This window comes from Kogia breviceps, chromosome 3 (assembly GCF_026419965.1).
Source record: "Kogia breviceps isolate mKogBre1 chromosome 3, mKogBre1 haplotype 1, whole genome shotgun sequence".
Taxonomy (NCBI): domain Eukaryota; kingdom Metazoa; phylum Chordata; class Mammalia; order Artiodactyla; family Physeteridae; genus Kogia; species Kogia breviceps.
The window spans coordinates 156,824,774-156,841,883 of NC_081312.1; the positions used below are offsets into that span (position 1 = coordinate 156,824,774).

The 17,110-nt window shown below is 42.3% G+C and overlaps 1 protein-coding gene across 2 annotated transcripts; it reads right to left on the reverse strand.

Moving 5' to 3' along the window:
- MPHOSPH10 (M-phase phosphoprotein 10) lies at positions 1-17,101 on the reverse strand. 2 transcript variants are annotated; one of them, XM_059057041.2, is made up of 11 exons: positions 16,605-17,101; positions 13,936-14,614; positions 13,230-13,384; positions 12,533-12,704; positions 10,283-10,424; positions 9,366-9,433; positions 7,809-7,946; positions 4,929-5,039; positions 1,984-2,091; positions 603-833; positions 1-241 (listed from the first exon to the last, which is right to left on the reverse strand). In XM_059057041.2, the coding sequence occupies exons 1-11, from the start codon at positions 16,691-16,693 to the stop codon at positions 92-94; spliced, it is 2,043 nt and encodes a 680-aa protein (XP_058913024.1). In that variant the 5' UTR covers positions 16,694-17,101; the 3' UTR covers positions 1-91. The 2 variants fall into 2 exon arrangements, with proteins under 2 accessions (XP_058913024.1, XP_066886191.1); XM_067030090.1 differs by having other exon boundaries at positions 13,936-14,478; positions 16,605-16,726.
- Positions 17,102-17,110: the final 9 nt, after the last annotated feature.

The following is a 17,110-nucleotide window of genomic DNA, read 5'->3' on the forward strand; positions in this document are numbered from 1 at the left end:
CAAAGAAAAGTTCTCAAAAATTTTATTACAAAACAGAACAATGACAGAATACAAGCTTACATGTTACTATTTACATTATATGCAAAATCTATTACAGCTTTAATTTATGAACAGAAATACTCTGTTTTTTCTCCTTTCTCTTCTCTGTTCTCTTTGCATCATTTATTTGCATTTTTACTTGATCTTGTAATTTAGAAAAGAATGCTTGTGATGATTTTAAGGCTTTGTCTTTACCTTCATCCTGCAATTAAAAATAATACAAGTTCATGTTGTAAGATGTGCTTAAAGATGAAAAAAACCAAATGATTAAAACAGGGCATCAAAGTATAAATATGAAAAAGAACTAGACAAGATTATGAAAACTTACACCAGTTAGTGCAGAGATATTATATACATTTTACGCTGCAACAGTGGTCTCACAATGTCAGGTGACCGTGAGGACTCTGCATTAGAAACCCGGCCAGTCCCTAAGGCCTCTCCCGTCCCCTCCCCTCCGCAGGTGGGCAGCAGTGGCTGGCTCAGTTATTCTGCCACCCAGATCACCTAAAGCTTGCCATCCGCTCCCCCTTCCCCCTCCAGCAGCTTTCCGGCCCCATCCTCACCTTTAACAGTGCAGCTTTGCCTGTCTTGGTCAGCTGTTTTAACTTCTCAGAAGCTACTGCTTTGGTGTATTTCCCTGCTCGGTCTGGGTTGCTCTTTTCAAGAAGTCTTCTCTGCTTTTCTTTCTCCTTTATTTTCAAACGCTTTTGATATTTCTTTTTCCTCCTATCTCGTTTCTTGTCTGTAGCTGTTTTCTCAGCAGCTGTTTTTGTATCTCCAGCTTTATTTTTCTCCTATTGAAAAACAACCGCAAACACACCCATTAATCTAACCTAACAACTCAGGAAATTAGAAGAGAAGCAACTCCACCGAATGTGGCTGATGGGCTGTACGTCGACGACCAAGTGTGAGAAGCAGAGCATCCCTGCCTACACTCTGAAGGGCTCTGGTCACTCAGCTCTCTAAGACCCAGGATGCGTTCTCTGATGGCGACAGTTCAGTGCCAACACTCCTTCACAAAGGCAGCCTGGAGAGCAGGGGTGTCAGGCTGTCCCTCCTGGAGAAGCACGGAGACCCCAGCCGGGGCTGCAGTGACCTGCCCGCAGCAGCCCAGCTCTGAGCTGCTGGCAGCCATGGGGGGTTGACGGCAGGAAACCTAGCTGCTGAGGGTCCATTTCCTCCCTTTTCTCTTCTGCTGCCAGCCCAGCCTAGCAGAGGTGGCAGAGGCTCTGAAGGGGTGAGTGTGGGTGGAGCAAAGCAAATGAGCACAAAAAAGGAGGGCCGTGCTGCCGGGCGCCAGGAGGCCGAGGCCCCGGCAGAAGCCACCATTATTGTGCAAGGCGAGAGCTCCCATGCTCACAAGGCAGGGACAGCCTGCATGTGGTATGTCCAACTCCTTCCAAGATCCGAATGCTATTACTGATAAGCATTACATGGATACAACACAAAGGGGGAAATGCTGATTAATATCAAAGGATTGCTAAATATATGCAGTTTGTTTTAAACCTAACACCTAACCTAACATCTAATTAACCTCAAACTTCTAATATTCAAACTGAATTATAACAAGATACTGATGTTGGATATTTACAATTAGCTTTTATAATTTTTCTCAATCTGAATCTCATAATAATACCTGATTACAGAAGACTCATATTTGAATATTCTATATTATTAATTTGATTATACTTGGAAACTGCTGAGATATATTAGAATAAAGACTACAAGCTTGAGGTTTCCCGTCCCCCTCTGGCTGAGAACCTGCCTTCGCTTCCTGCCCTCAGGTGTGTGAGAGGAGCGTGCTTCTTTCCAATAAATACCAACACATTAAAAAAAAAAAAAAAAAAAGACTAAAAGCTCAAGGAAAACGAGCTTAAATGGAGATCTGACTATAAACGACCAACTTACAAACAGATATTTAAAGCTTCAACACTGGCTTCTCACCTTGACTTCCTCTGGGGCCAGGAGGGCTGCATCGCTGACACTCACTGGGGCGACCTCCTCCATGGTGACAGCTGGCAGATTCGACACAACTTTAATCTCTGGAACAGGCTAGAAAAGAGACAACACACTTAACAGGAAGTCAGAAGTGGTCCTCACATAAAATATTTAAATTGTGAACCTACTGAAGTATAATATATACAATACTTCATGGAGATTATTTCTATACTTTTGCAGGACATGTCTGCCATATTCAAACACACGTTCTTTCACCTGTAAGTAAATTATTTCCACCTGCCATGTAGGTGTATATTCTCAAACAATCCTATCCACCGTTTAACATAACCTATTGGTGTCTGTGAGTGTTTTCGTGCCTTTGGTTATAGGAAAAAAGCTCACTATAAGAAAGACATGGAAAAAGCTGCAAGGAAAGGTGCTTATTGGAACAACATGTTCCAGCAACTAAAAACAGATGTTATAAAGAGAAATATGAAATGATACTAAGTTGTTTTGGAAAATGAAGACAGTACTGAAATAAACACAACCTACAAATTATAAAAACAGGAGGAAAGAATGCAACACTAACTGAAGGGCCATTTGTTTGTCGTTTAGCTTTTTTTTTATTCTTGAAAGAACTGCCCAAGGGATTCAGAAATTACAATGGTTGCATCCTACTCATGGTAGTAAAAGGCAATGGTCACGGGACACTTACACTACTGCCCTGTACACTAGTCCTGCTCATCTCGATGCAGGGGCAGCGGGGTCCGCAGTGGAGTAAAGGATGAAGTGGGAAAGAGTAGGTGTCCTGAGCGAACACGAGACTGAGCCCCAGGAGACAGGGCTCTGTCCCACAGCACAGCACTGCCCAACTCACAGGCTCGCTTTCCTATCACAGTCCTGCCCACGTTCCAGTTAACTAGGCAGATATGCACCCCAGGATCCTTCACAAGGAACAAAAACAGGCCCTGAAGATGACAGGGTCCTGGACTCTAAATAAGAGAAGAATGTCAGAGTGTGAAAGAAATCATCTCTTCCCCTGGACCACTGTTCATTTATTTATTAGGAGCATTGTGTTCCATTCTACAATTTAAAGAGAAATATGGAGAAAATGGAGACAACCCAAAAAATAACAGAAACTGATGACTGGTTAACAGTCATGGAGATGACTAGTGAAATACCAACCTGAATACAAAAAAAGCAATAGCAAGAGGAAGCTAGAGCAGAAATGACATTTCTGACAAGGAAAAAAATAAGAAAGGCTTTTATACTGTGGCCCAAGATCCAAGGGATGTCTGAGGACTTCCCCATAGCCGGCTCCAGGCTGGTGTGACGAACACAGCCGCAAAAAAACCATGACTGGGGCTTCCCTGGTGGCGCAGTGGTTGAGAGTCTGCCTGCCAATGCAGGGGACATGGGTTCGAGCCCCGGTCTGGGAAGATCCCACATGCCGCGGAGCAACTAGGCCCATGAGCCACAACTACTGAGCCTGTGCGTCTGGAGCCTGTGCTCTGCAACGAGAGGCCGCTATAGTGACAGGCCCGCGCACCGCGATGAAGAGTGGCCCCCGCTTGCCAAAACTAGAGAAAGCCCTCACACAGAAACAAAGACCCAACACAGCCAAAACTAAATAAATTAATTTAAAAAAAAAAAACAAAAAAAACAAAACAAAAAAAAAACCATGACTGTGAGGCCTGAAGACGAGTAGAGAGCCATGAACCATCCACCAATGAGCACACCTGTGCCACGGGGCTATGAGGGAGAAGGGCAGAGACAGAGGCGGGAAGAAGGGGTGCCAAACCTGAGACCCTACAGATGGAAGAGCCCGGAGGGAAGGAAGGAGACCAGGGTGGCCGGGGAGCAAACCACGGGGACCAGAGGGATAGGAAGGAGTCACGTCCCGCGGGGCCTCGTAAGGAGGGAAGGGATCGCATTCTCCATAAGGGTAAGACCTTTCCACAGCAGGACCTGCTGGCCGAGAAGGTGGAGACATCCCTCTCCTCTCCTCACCTGCTCACTACACACGGTCAGACCAAGCACTCTGAGACTCTCAAGATGGGGCGCACCACCGAAAACATACCATCATGTAAAAAGCACACCAAGATAAAACAAAGAAGCAGGTGATGACCAAATACTCACACAGGAAAAGTTACCTGACCATCAAAGCATCGGAAAGGACCTCGGAGGTTCCCACCTCCTCTGTACAGACAGAACGTTAGGCAATTTGCCTACATCACGAAGCCACTGAGAGGCAGACAGACTCAGGTCTCTGACTCTGGACTAGCCCTTGATGCTCGACATCCCACTTCCAGATGACACAAGTGACCGCAGGGGGCAACAGGCGAGCAAGTACCAGAAGGCTGGTGCTAATGTTTTGCAGGCTCACAGAAGCTGGTGGGCAGGAGGGAGCTGCAGAGCAGATGAGCACTGAGCTGTCTGGGCGGGAGTCGCAGAGGCAGAGGGGGAACAGCACGCAGTGGGGAGAGCAGGGGCCCATGAGTTAGGGCTCACCTCCCGCCCCAAACCCTCGGTGTCCTCATCTGCAAAGTGGAAGGAGTAGTATCTGCCTCAGGTTCTGTGGGTTAAGAGTTAGTGGACATAACGGACCTAATCTGACAGGTGGCAGGTGCTCAATAAACGCCAGGCACAGACACCACACACGCTCCCAAGACCATCGCACAAGCAACCAGAGACCAGACAAGGAAGAAGGGTGGGAACGGAGGAGACGCCGTGGCTAAGGCCAAGGGTCTGGCAGGGACCAGCAGAGCGGAGCCAGAACTGTCATGGGACCAGACACGAGCCTTCCTCATGGGAGGCCCTGCCTGTAATTTATGGGGAATTCCTGCAGGTTTGTATCCTGAAACCAAATAAAGCACGAGTCTCACAAAAGCTCAAAGAAGAATTACAATCACTTCTGCTCTGTCTGTTCACTGAGATGTAAACACACTTACCGGCTTAGGGATGAAATGGAAGTTTGAGAGGGCATCCAATTTTAAGAAGAGGGAATCCATCATCTTCTGAATTTCTACGTGCTCTGGATTTTCTTCCTCTGCTGTTTTTTGCTTAGGAAATAAGTTCAACGTTATCAGACTAAGCAGCGTCACAGGCATCACAGGACAAAACACTCAAGGCTGATAAGGGTATCACCAGTTTCTCGTCGCCAGGCTTCAGCTCCAAAGAAACATTCCAAGGCAAGATCAAAGTCACCAATACCAGGGCGGCGCTAGCACCCACCCAAGAAGAAACATGACGTGCACTTGAGAAGCTGTCGCAACCATACCACTAACATTTAGAACATACAGTTTAGTTCCCTTTATGTTTACTTGTGTCAGTAACTAAAATACTCCCACTAGGATGGCTATTTAAAAAGAAACAAAACAGAAAATAACAAGTATTGGCCAGGTTGTGGAAGGACTGGAAGCCTTAGGCAGTGTTGGTGGGAACGTAAAATGGTGCAGGCACAGTGGAAACAAGTCTGGCAGTGCCTCCAAAAGTTAAACAGAGAATTACCATAGAAGCAGCAATTCCACTTCTAGGTATATGCCCAAGGGAATTAAAGCAGGTACTCAAACAAGTACATGGACACACATGTCCATGGCTGCATTATTCACCAAAGGCAGAAACAGCCCAAATGCTCATCAACCGGTGACTGGATCAGTAAATCGTGGTACATGCACAACAGAATACTATGCAGTTATAAAAAAGGGGATAAATTACGGACATGTCACAATCCTGAAACATTAAGCTAAATGAGAGGCATCAGACACAAAAGGTCACATGTATGACTCCATTTACATGAAATATCTAGAGTAAGTAAATCCAGAGACTGAATGCAGATTGGTGGCTGTCAGGGGCGGGATGACTGAGTAACTGGGAGTAACTGCTTAGTGGGTGTGGGGTTTCATTTTGGGGTGACGAAATGTTTTTGAATTAGATACAGGTAGTGGTTGCAGGACACCATGAATGCCCCTGAACTACTCTCTTTAAAATGGTTAATTTGTTATGTTAATCACAACTCAATTAGAACAAGAAACAAAGCAAAAAACAAAACTAAGGAGTTAATGAAGATTTTGTAAAATTATCCAAATATTCATTTGGATTGCAGGAACAAATGTATATGTAATTTGTTAAAGATTTTTCTGATTAAATCACACTGGAAAAAATTGACAGCAGTTTTCATTCTACTAAGAAAAGGTAAATTTCACACTTCTCTTTCCCCATGCCCAAAATGCTATTCTAAGAGGCCAAAAGTTTTTGTTTGGTTACTTATTGATGAATCCATGAAAAACCACTACCACCACTACCACTCACCACTGGGAAGCAACTGGCTCTTTACCCCAGTTACCCTAATGCCAGAGACACACCCAGTTCTGTGTGTCCAGTGTCTGTCAGTGCCCCCTTCCAGCCATGTCCAAGCACATACTACTGCTTTTTACTCCTTAAACTTAACACGTTTTAAAATCCTAACCACGTCCTTTGCCCTCATCCCAGGTTATATCTGTGAAATAATGCATCTGACATCCAGCATCTTCCTGACACACCACAGATCTAAGGGTTAACGTTCATTCACATGCTGTTTATCAGCACTCTGCTTAGTGGGTGTGGGGTTTCATTTTAGGGTGACGAAATTGGCAGCAGAGCAGCTGCCAAACTTCAGGAAATTCAGATCACCCTTACCAGACTAACTCTTTTTTTTTTTTTTTTGCAGTACACGGGCCTCTCACTGCTGTGGCCTCTCCCGTTGCGGAGCACAGGCTCCGGACACAGGGTCAGCAGCCATGGCTCACAGGCCCAGCCGCTCTGCGGCATGTGGGATCCTCCCAGACCGGGGCACAATCCCGTGTCCCCTGCATTGGCAGGTGGACTCCCAACCACTGCGCCACCAGGGAAGCCCCAGACTAACTCTTAATGGAATGAATGAGTCTAGGATTAGCCTAAATTGAGTCCACACTCAAAAACTTGTGAACTGGCTGCTGATGTCCAAGGCAGAAATAAAACTATCATTTAAAGACCTGATACGAGCTACATAATTTCATTTTTACCTCTCATGGTTTCCAAATACTTTCTGTATTTACTGAATATCCTCATAGTAGCTGGATTTTCACTAAGCATTGACTGAGGTTGTACACATCTCCCTTCAACTACCATCTTGGGTGGCAAGGCAGCCGGGAAAAATTTTAATTCAAATCCTTCCAGTTTTTCAGCTTCACAGAGGCATTAGGGCCCTATCTGCTGTTGCTGCTTAAGTGGCATTAATTAACAAAATCTGGATGGAATCTTAAATGCTCTTGCAGAATAAAAATGCCACCTCATCCCCAGGCACATACTGACCACATTCCCAGCAAATCAAATGTGAAGGAATTCAATTTGTTATATTGAGAATACAACATTTTTGGAAATATGACTTTGTCCTATTTAACTAAAAGTATTTTTTTAACATTTTTAAGTAAAAAACAACAACCAGAAACTCACCAGACCTAAATACATGAAGGAATTCACAAATAATCTTATAAAATTTTTCAGCAACTTCTAAAGTACAAATGAGAAATGGTTTTTAAATTGTAGCATAATTGCTGGAAAGTTAATAATTAGCTGTGAAAGTATCAGGTGACCAATGAGTAACTGCAAAACAAATCCCTTCTGCCCCTGACACTCAGTGGGAACACTGCAGCCCCTCTATTCCTAGCATGCTCTGTCTCACACTAAACAAGGTGACCCCAAAGTTCAAGACTGGTATTTCACACATTTCGACGAGCAGGTAGAACCTGCAGAGGTGGTTCTCCACCTCTCTTCCCTGAAAGACAACGGCTTCGCCTTAGCAGTGTCCTTACCTGGTTGAGTTTGATGTACTCCTGTTCATAAATTTCAGCAAGGCTCAACTTACTCTTCTCATGGTCCAGTGTTAAACGCTTTTTATACTCATATGCATCCTCTTTAGGTTTTTCTTTACGTACGACATCATCCCAAGCCTAAAATATGAAAGACACACAGAATACAAATTGACAGATAAAATTTGTAACTTCTTTCTAGGCTCTCTTAAGAATCTTCCTCTGGAGGGACTTCCCTGGTGGAAGAAAGAATCTGCCTGCCAGGACACAGTTTCGACCCCTGGTCAGCGAAGATCCCACATGCTGCAGAGCAACTAAGCCCGTGCGCCACAACTATTGAGCCCACACTCTAGAGCCCGCAAGCCACAACTACTGAGCCCACGCGCCCAAACTACTGAAGCTCGCAGGCTTACAGCCTGTGCTCTACAACAAGAGAAGCCACCACAAGGAAGAGTAGCCCCAGCTCCCCGCAAGTAGAGAAAACCTGCATGCAGCTATGAAGACCCAATGCAGCCAAAAATAAATAAATAAATAATAAAATAAAATAAATTTTAGAAAAAAGAATCCGCCTGCCAATGCAGGGGACATGGGTTCAATCCCTGGTCTGGGAAGAACCCACATGCCACAGTGCAACTAAGCCCGCACACCTAGAGCCCGTGCTCCGCAACAAGAGAACCCACCGCAGTGAGAAGCCCGTGCGCTGCAACAAAGACCCAACACAGCCAAAAATAAATTAATTAATTAATTTAAAAAAAAAAAAAAAAAAAAAAGAATCTTCTGCTGGAATAGATTATCTTTCCAGAGTAAGCAAAAGCAAACTGCAGCAAAAAGGAAGTCATTTTCACCATTTCAAATGACTACTCAAGTCACAGTAAGTATTATGCAGAAAGGGCATCACTCAAGTACCCTTTTTTTGTTTTAAATACATCTCTCTCCTGGTTACCAACTTGAACTCCACAATTCCTCATTGTGGTTTGCTCAACAGTCAAGACAAGAGTTTGCTTCACTTCAAATTTAAAGATTTTCTGCATACAGTACCCATCCTTCAAACCCTTCCTATTTTAAACAAACAAACACGTTACAAAGCCATCTCAGGACTTCCCTCGTGGTCCAGTGGTTAAGACTCCTCGCTCCCAATGCAGGGGGCCCAGGTTCAATCCCTGTTTAGGGAACTAGATCCTGCAGGCCACAACTAAGACCCAATGCAACCAAATAAATAAATAAATATTAAAAAAAAAAAAAAAAAGCCATCTCTTGGTGTACATGTCATGTACCCAAGTTTTACTCTAAGTTTACGAAATAAGATTAAGTTTTAAACAAAAGCTCTTTGGTCACCCCATTCTCCTCAGGCACGACACCCGTCTTTGTTGTGTGACGGCAGTGCCTCCACACAACAAAGGCCAAGGACACTTCTGGTTTAGACTTAGGGCTTTTAAATGAAGAAATGATAGAACAAATATTCTATGAAAATAAAGTGTTATTCCTACTCCCAAAATATTCTTACATATTTCTAAACATTGCAGTAAATTTTAAAATAAGTTAAATTTCATTCTTACTGACCTGATCTTTTATCCTCTGCTTAATGATATCTTCTAGTTGAACTGTGGTTTCCTCTGTGATCACAGGTGCTAAAGGAAACAGGACATGTACTCATTAGGTATATAGAAACTAAGCAGTGGTTCAAAAAGGGTGGTCCTTGAACCGCAGCATCACCCCCATCTGGGAACGTGTTAGAAACGCAAATTCTTGGGCCCACCCCACACCTCCTAAATCAGAAAGTGAGGAAGAAAAAGGGATACCTCTGTGTGTTTTAACTAGCCTTTCTGATGCTCCCTGCAACTTGAGAACCACAAAACTACAAAATACTTAAGGTAGCAAATGCTAACACTTTCAATCCATGCACCTGGGGACTTGCCCTCTCTTTTCCATTCTCTAGCACTGAATAGAAATTCATTTTGACTTAACGGGTACAAGAAAGAATTCAATGAGATAATCAGGGTTCTGGCTGGAATCACAGTTTAATCACTGGACAATGACAGCAGGCACTGTAAGCAGATCACTAGCAGTACTGATCATGGACTATACATTAGGCATCACTAGTATATTAGTAATTCTTGGGTGGATTAATGGTATTGTGGTTGTACAGGGGAATGTCTTAGTTCTTAGAAAAAAAAGTACTCAGGACTAAAGTGTCATGATATTGGCTACTTACTCTCAAATGACTCGGGGAAAAAAAGTGCACACACACAGTCATACACATACATGGGGGGAGAAAGCAAATATGGCCAAAAGTTAAGAACTGTTGAATCCAGCTGAATGGCATACATATGTTCACTGTACTATTTTTTCAACTTTTCTATATGTTTACAAGTTTTTAAAATAAAGTTTGGGGAAAAGAAATATTACTCCAAAACCTAAGAAAACCATAGAAAAGGCACAGACACAAACAGCTGCAGGAGCCCGGTGGCCACACGCACCCATACGGATGGCGTGGTCAAAGTGTAGGGTCTCTTCTAGGAGGCTGTTCTCGGGCCGCTTCTGTGCTGTCACTTCCCCTTGAAGTTGCCAAGGTTTCTTTTCCAACAACTGTTTTTCCAAAGATGCAATTTTTTCATTCATCTAAGAGACAAAAAGAGTTACTACATGTTTAGGGAAGAAAACTAGACTTATAGTTGAGTAAAAGCAACTAATATTTTTAGTAGTGGGAGAGCAAGAAATGTACTGTTCCTGAACACAATTCTGTTTTGTCCTTGCCATCTTTTAATGATGCCAGTAGTGACCTCCTATTCCCGTCCCCTGAGGTGGGATGAGGAGCTGTGGATGACCTCTTTCCCCCACTGACTTGGAATGCCATGTTTATAATTTACTAACTTCTCCCAGCAGCATTTGGGTATATTTCTGGGCTCTGTTCTAGTCAAACGACCTATTTATTCACAAGCCACTATCAATTTTAATTATTAGAGCATTCCAAGACTAAGTAATTTTTTATTAGAACATCAATATTTGATGGAGTCTGATCCTACTGACTCCACACCCACAATCCAAATTACCTCTTACTTCTAAAACGGTGGCATCTATAATGACTTCACAGTGTATAAAATGCCAGCCTTTTCAGCTACCTTACTGAATTATTTTTCCTAATAGCTTTTCAATTCATCTGCTTGGTTTTTCTAGCATTCTCTGCAAATATTAATGCTTTCACTTCAGTTTTTCTCACCTCTTGTTATTTTCTTTTGTAGTTGTCCTGGCTAAATAACACTTCTACAAGAATCTTAAGTAACAGTGGAAACAGTAATAGTGGTAATGGGAATAGTCTTATTCTTGATTTTAAAGGGATGTTTCTAGAATTCTACCATTAAGCATGAAGGCATCTTTTGGCTAAATGTGTTTATATTTCACTAGAAGTTAAAAAAAAAAAAAGGAATGGATATTGAATTTTATTAAATGTCATTTTTGACATATATGGAGGTGACCATATGGTTTTTCTCCTTAACCTATTATAACAAGTATTAAATTAATAGATTTTCTAATCCTGAATCAAGAGGATGAGGCCCACTTGGTTGTGGTAGCATTATTCTTTCATTGCGCTATTTTGGATTTTTGCATCAATATTCATAAGTGAGACTGCATGTTTTAATGTTACCTTTGTCAGGTTTGGGTATTCATATTACAATAGCTTCACAAGAAAAGTTTGGAAGCTTTACTCTTTATATGTAGGAACTGATCAAACAGCACTAAATTATCTACTTCTTGAAGGTTTGATATAATTCCCCAGTAAAACTAAACCTGCTTCTCTTTTTTTATTTTTTTTTTTGCAGTGGTGTGTGGAGGGAAGGACACTAACTCAAGAACAAAGTTCATATTTTCTCTCAATTTTTTTTTTCTTCTGGGAACAATCTGACAATCATGTATTTAACTCAGATGCTCTTTGTTTTTGGCCGCACCATGCAGCATGTGGGATCTTAGTTACCCAACCAGGGATCAAACCTGCCACCCCTGCAGTGGAACTGTGGAGTCTTAACTGCTGGACCACCAAGGAAGTCCCCCCAGATTCACTCTTTTTTTTTTCCCCCAGATTCTCTTTTTAAAATGATTCTTTTGAAATCCGTGGTATCTTTGGTTATTTGCCTAGTCTCACTTCGAATTGTGTGATCTAAGTTTAAGATTGTTAAATGATAAAGGCCAAATGTTTGGAGTCAGGTTGTATTTATTATTTTCAAATAATATTTTGTTCATCTGAAATTGTCACAAGGTAATAATTTTTATCGACTTTGGAAGATGTGTTTGAGATGGTATTAGTTGAAATTCTGGCTACTTGGCAACTCGCAGAAGCCATCTGAGATAGGCAGTATCCTTAAGAGCAGGTGAAACAGTTACCAGGAGAGGCTCACAGGACAGCTAGTTAGGAAAAACATGCCCCAGATATGAAGACAGCACAGAGAAAGAAAAGAAACAAGTTTTACAGATGGGCCCCAGATTGAAAGCCACAGGTTGGGAAATGCAGCATTGATTTTTGCAAATTAGTTGCTTCCCACATGGTTATCTCTATACAGTGTGCCACAGAAAGTGGCTGCAAGATTTTTGTTTGGGTTTTTTTTTTTAAGGACAGTTAAGTGTTCCACCAAAAAAAACACAAAAAACAAAACCAGGTAGATTAGTTAATAGTCTGTGATTTCCAAAGTCATGTTAAGCATATGAAAAAATTCCTTAAAACTCCTAATTATTACCTTTTCCTGTCTTATTTCAAAAGAGGATTTGACTTCATCAGAGTCTTTCTGTACATTTAAGACATTTGTATCTTCAGTTTCCTCATCATCTGGCAAAGCAAAGGTCACTCTTTTCAAGGTTTCTTTATGCTGTTTACTGTCTCCACTTTCTTCAAGGTCATTATCTTCATCCCTGTAAGAAGAAAACACTTACAAAAGGAAACACACCACTTTCCATTAGAAAAACAAAAGAAACAAACTTAGTAATTAAAGTTCTTCTTTTGTAGACTTAACGCAATTAAATATTCAGAACTTCTAAAGTCATTCAGTTACTAAGGAGCAGAAGGAATTATTTAGGTGAAACAGAACAAAGTGTCCAATATATAGAAAACAAATTTTTCATCAGTCTATAATATAAACTTATGTCACCAAAGTAACAACAGGGTATTTTCACTGACACAAAAAAAAATATCAGAGCTCCTGGTAAGAAGGGTTTGCGTGCTAGTGCCAGTGATGCTTAGCTGCACTAGATCATCTCTGACGTCCCTTCAAATTTGGAGACTTTCCTCTGGCTATCCTGAGATTCTCTGATCTTAGAGAATCTACTCTCTGATCTTAGAGAATCCCAGTTCTTAGGACAATCACAGCTGACAACTAGGAGTACACAAATAGGATGGGGTACCTCCAGCTTACAATGTAAAGGATTCAAAATACTCACAGCTCAGAAAAGCTTTCTTCTCCTTCTTCAGCAATTTCTTCCTCTTCACTTGAAGCCAGTTCATCACCATCATCATGGACACTTGCTACGTCTTCATCACTTTCAACTGGATCAAAGAAATCTTTGTACTTCAGGTTTCTGGAACTTTTACCTGACTAAAACATAAATATTTTTAAGATCTTAAATCAAAGATAGAAAAATACATTAAATCATACATAAATGTGCATGCATACTGCACAAGGGAAACTGGCAACTAAAAACACTACCATAAAACCCTAAGAACTATTAGACCACAACAAACTGAATGGCAGTATAGATTGATTTATGACTGATTAGATAGAGCATGATATTCTTCTCTCTAAATCTTCTAACTACAATTATTTCCAAAATATCCCTGCCTAAATAAAGTATACAAATGCCTTCCTTTCACTCTTATTTCTAGTGCTTGATGAAAATCCATGTTTGAGGGAAAATTTTGAATCTCTAACATGTGTGACTGTGGTTCTGAAGCTACAAAACAAGTATTCTGTGATAAGCAAATAATGGCTTTGGTTTAATTTTTCCAGTCTTTTTTTTGCAGCTGATCTAAACATTTCACTTATGCCCTGGTGAGTTTTGAAGTATTTTAAACCTCTTCTGGAGAAACAGAACCCCCATCTAATTTGAGGAGGCAGAAAGAATGCTCTGTCCTCTCCCAAAACTTTACCTTAAGATCCTGACTTCCAAAGAGTCCTCCGTCTTCATCGGAATCGACATCTTCAAAAAAATCAATATCATCCTCCTCTTCATCATCTTTTTGTTCCTCTTCCTTTTCTATGTTTTCTAAAAAGCTCTCCATTTCAGAGAGTTTGAAGAATTTATCATCTACTATGGACTTTTCTGTTGGTTTCCTAGGCACTTTGTTTTGCACCTTGCTCTGCTGTTCCAATTTGCTGATATCAAAGTCAAGATCAGAGTCCTCATCGCTGAAATCTGGGCTTTTCCTCAGATCCAATTTGCTTGAGTTTATAGCTCTCTCATCCTCTTCAGGATCATCACCACTCAGGTCTGACACTTTCTCTTCCTCCTCTTCCAAATCTTGTTCTAGGTCCTCCTCGCCACCGGCCTCCATCTCTGAGGCATCCTCTTCACACTCCTGCACCTCATTCTCTGAGAGAAGACTGATGTCTTCATCGTTAATGGTTTCACTAACTGCATTCTGGAAGTACTGTAAAATTGCTTCATTCTGCAATTCCAGTTGTTGCCAAATCTGCTCATCATCAAAATTATTTATCATCAGTCTTTGTAAAGGACTTCCACGTTTCCTGTCATTCTCTAGTATTTTATTAAAGTCATAAAGTACTTTTGTTAAAGAAGTAAACTTTGATGCCAGTTCATCTTGAATGCTATTAAGGGGGCAGGGAGGAGTTAAATTAGATTTATAATTATAGGTAACAATTTCACAGCACTCAGTATTTTTTAAAAAAGCCCAACTCTTGGGCAAAATCAAATTTTAAAAAAATTGAAGTATGGTTGATTTACAATATTATATTAGTTTCAGTGATTCCGTATTTTTACTGATTATATTCCATTAAAAGTTATTTCAAGATAATGGCCAAGACAATTCTGTTGCTATACAATATATTCTTGTTGCTTATCTATTTTACGCATAGTAGTTGGTATTTCTTAATCCTACAACCCTAACTTGCTCCCCCGCACAACTGTTAACTACCATTTTGTTTTCTATATCTGTAAGTCTGTTTCTGTTCTGCTATATACATTCATTTGTATTACTTTTTAGATCCCACATGTAAGTGATAACACACAGTATTTGTCTTTCTCTGTCTGTCTGTCTGACTTCACCAAGCATAATATTCTCTAGGTCCATCCAGGTTGCTGCACATGAAATGTCAATTTTAAGTATGTACAGATTCTGGCCACCAACAGTGTATTATCTTGCCAAAGAACCACATTAGTATATAAAAGGTGTCAACCAAGTATCTGTGAATCTGCTATCTGGATTTTAGACAGGGAAACCGTGACAGATCTATTTGCCTAAAGACAGAGAGTGAATCTTAACCTTAAATTCTCAACTCTGCTATATTATAGGCCACTCCATTCAGTCAGCCCATGGTCAACACTTGCTTTGGTAAGAGTGGTCAGAGAATACCTCTCTGAGGCTGTGGCATCTGAGATGATACCTATTTATAAGGAGACAGTCTTACAAAGCTGTGGAAACAGGTACTCCAGGCAGAAGAAACAGCAAGGACAAATTTCCTAAGACAGAAACGCACCTGTTGAGTTTGAGGAGCAGAAAGCCTAGCTTGGCTGGAGTGCGGTGAAGGAGACAGAAGGGAAGGTTAGAGAGACGGGTGGGAGACAGATCGTGAAGGTCTCAGACATAAGAGTTTGTCATTTTAGAAGTGAAGGTTTTTAAGCAGAGAAGCAAAATGATTTAAACTTATGCTTTGGAAAGAAGGCCTGTCGAGAAAAAGGAATGAAATTACGGTGATCAGGAGGTTGATGCAGGCATCCGGGCAAAGGATGCAGAACTGCGCTGGGATTACAGCTGTGAATACGGTGAGAAATAATCAAATTCAGGATAGTATAGTTCGAAGAACGAACTGACAGGATTTGCTAATAACTGGATGTAGAATTGAGAAAAAAGGAAGACATCAAGGAAGTAGATTAGTTTCGTGTCTGAAGGACTGTAAAGACAGAGGTGCTGCTTCACTGTGATAGGGAAGGCAGGTGGTGAGCATGGGGAAAGGATCTCAGGGAGGGCAGAGGACAGGGAGCAAACAGAACCAACAGTTCATTTTGGATATACTAAATTTGAGATGCTGAGAGTGTATGGCTGTAGCTGCTGTGAGCCTCAAGGTCGGGTTTCAAATATAAATCTGAGAGCCATAATTTCCTAGATCTTTTCACAGTCTTTGAACAAAATACCACGAGCTCGTGCTGGGAAGGGGGACGAAAGACAGCCTTAACTCTCGAGAAGCTCAAGTCGTGGGGTGGATAGATAAGCAACAAGTTAATACTTTCAATTAAGTCTGATGAGTAACTAAGCACTGGGTGCTCTGGGAGCCCATGGAAAAAAGAGCAATCCACCCGGCGCGTCTGGCGGAGGTGGGGGGTGCGGCAACTTAGGCTTCGAAACGGTAATAACCCAGTTAGTTTGATTTCAACAGCACACGACTGGGAGATCCACACTACACAGCTCTTAACCATCCAAAAAAGTGTGATAGGCTAGTGGAGCGTAAACTAACTGAAATCTGAGGAAAAGGGAGCTCCCCTTCCCTTTGCCTTCCCCCTACTCCGGAACTTGCCGGGGGCCCGCAGCCCGCGCCCATGCGAGTTCTGAGCTGCACCAGAGCCCGGGCTCCGAGCACTTACCTGAGGAAGCATTCCGGGCGTTCGGTGGCTTTACCGACCTCCCTCAGGCACCGCTCCAGAGTCCGCCGACGCCACACCCGCGGGGCCATGGCCGACTGCCGCTCCGAACACAGGGCCGCATGCAAAGAAGGAGAGCCGCCCGGAAACCACACCACAAAGACGCACCCCGCCCAACTGCAGCCGCTTGCCGAAGGTTCCGAGGCGAACAGGTTCCGGATCCACCCCCAGCCACAGCCAATGGCAGCCCGAGAACTTTTACCAGGTGCTGGGGGTGGGGTGGGGACCGAAAATCACCATTGGTCAGCTCGATGAACTTTCTCCAAACTTTTTGTTTTGTATTTCTGAGGGGCCCACAGGAGGTGTCGCGTCCTCCTTTTAAGTTTCTGCTTTAGATGCACTGGTGACTTCAATACGTTGTGTAGTAAAAGAGAGTACCCGCTCCAAACACCCACAGGAACGCAGCACCACTTGTCACGTCCCCTAGCCTTGTCTGCCCCGCCCCCAGG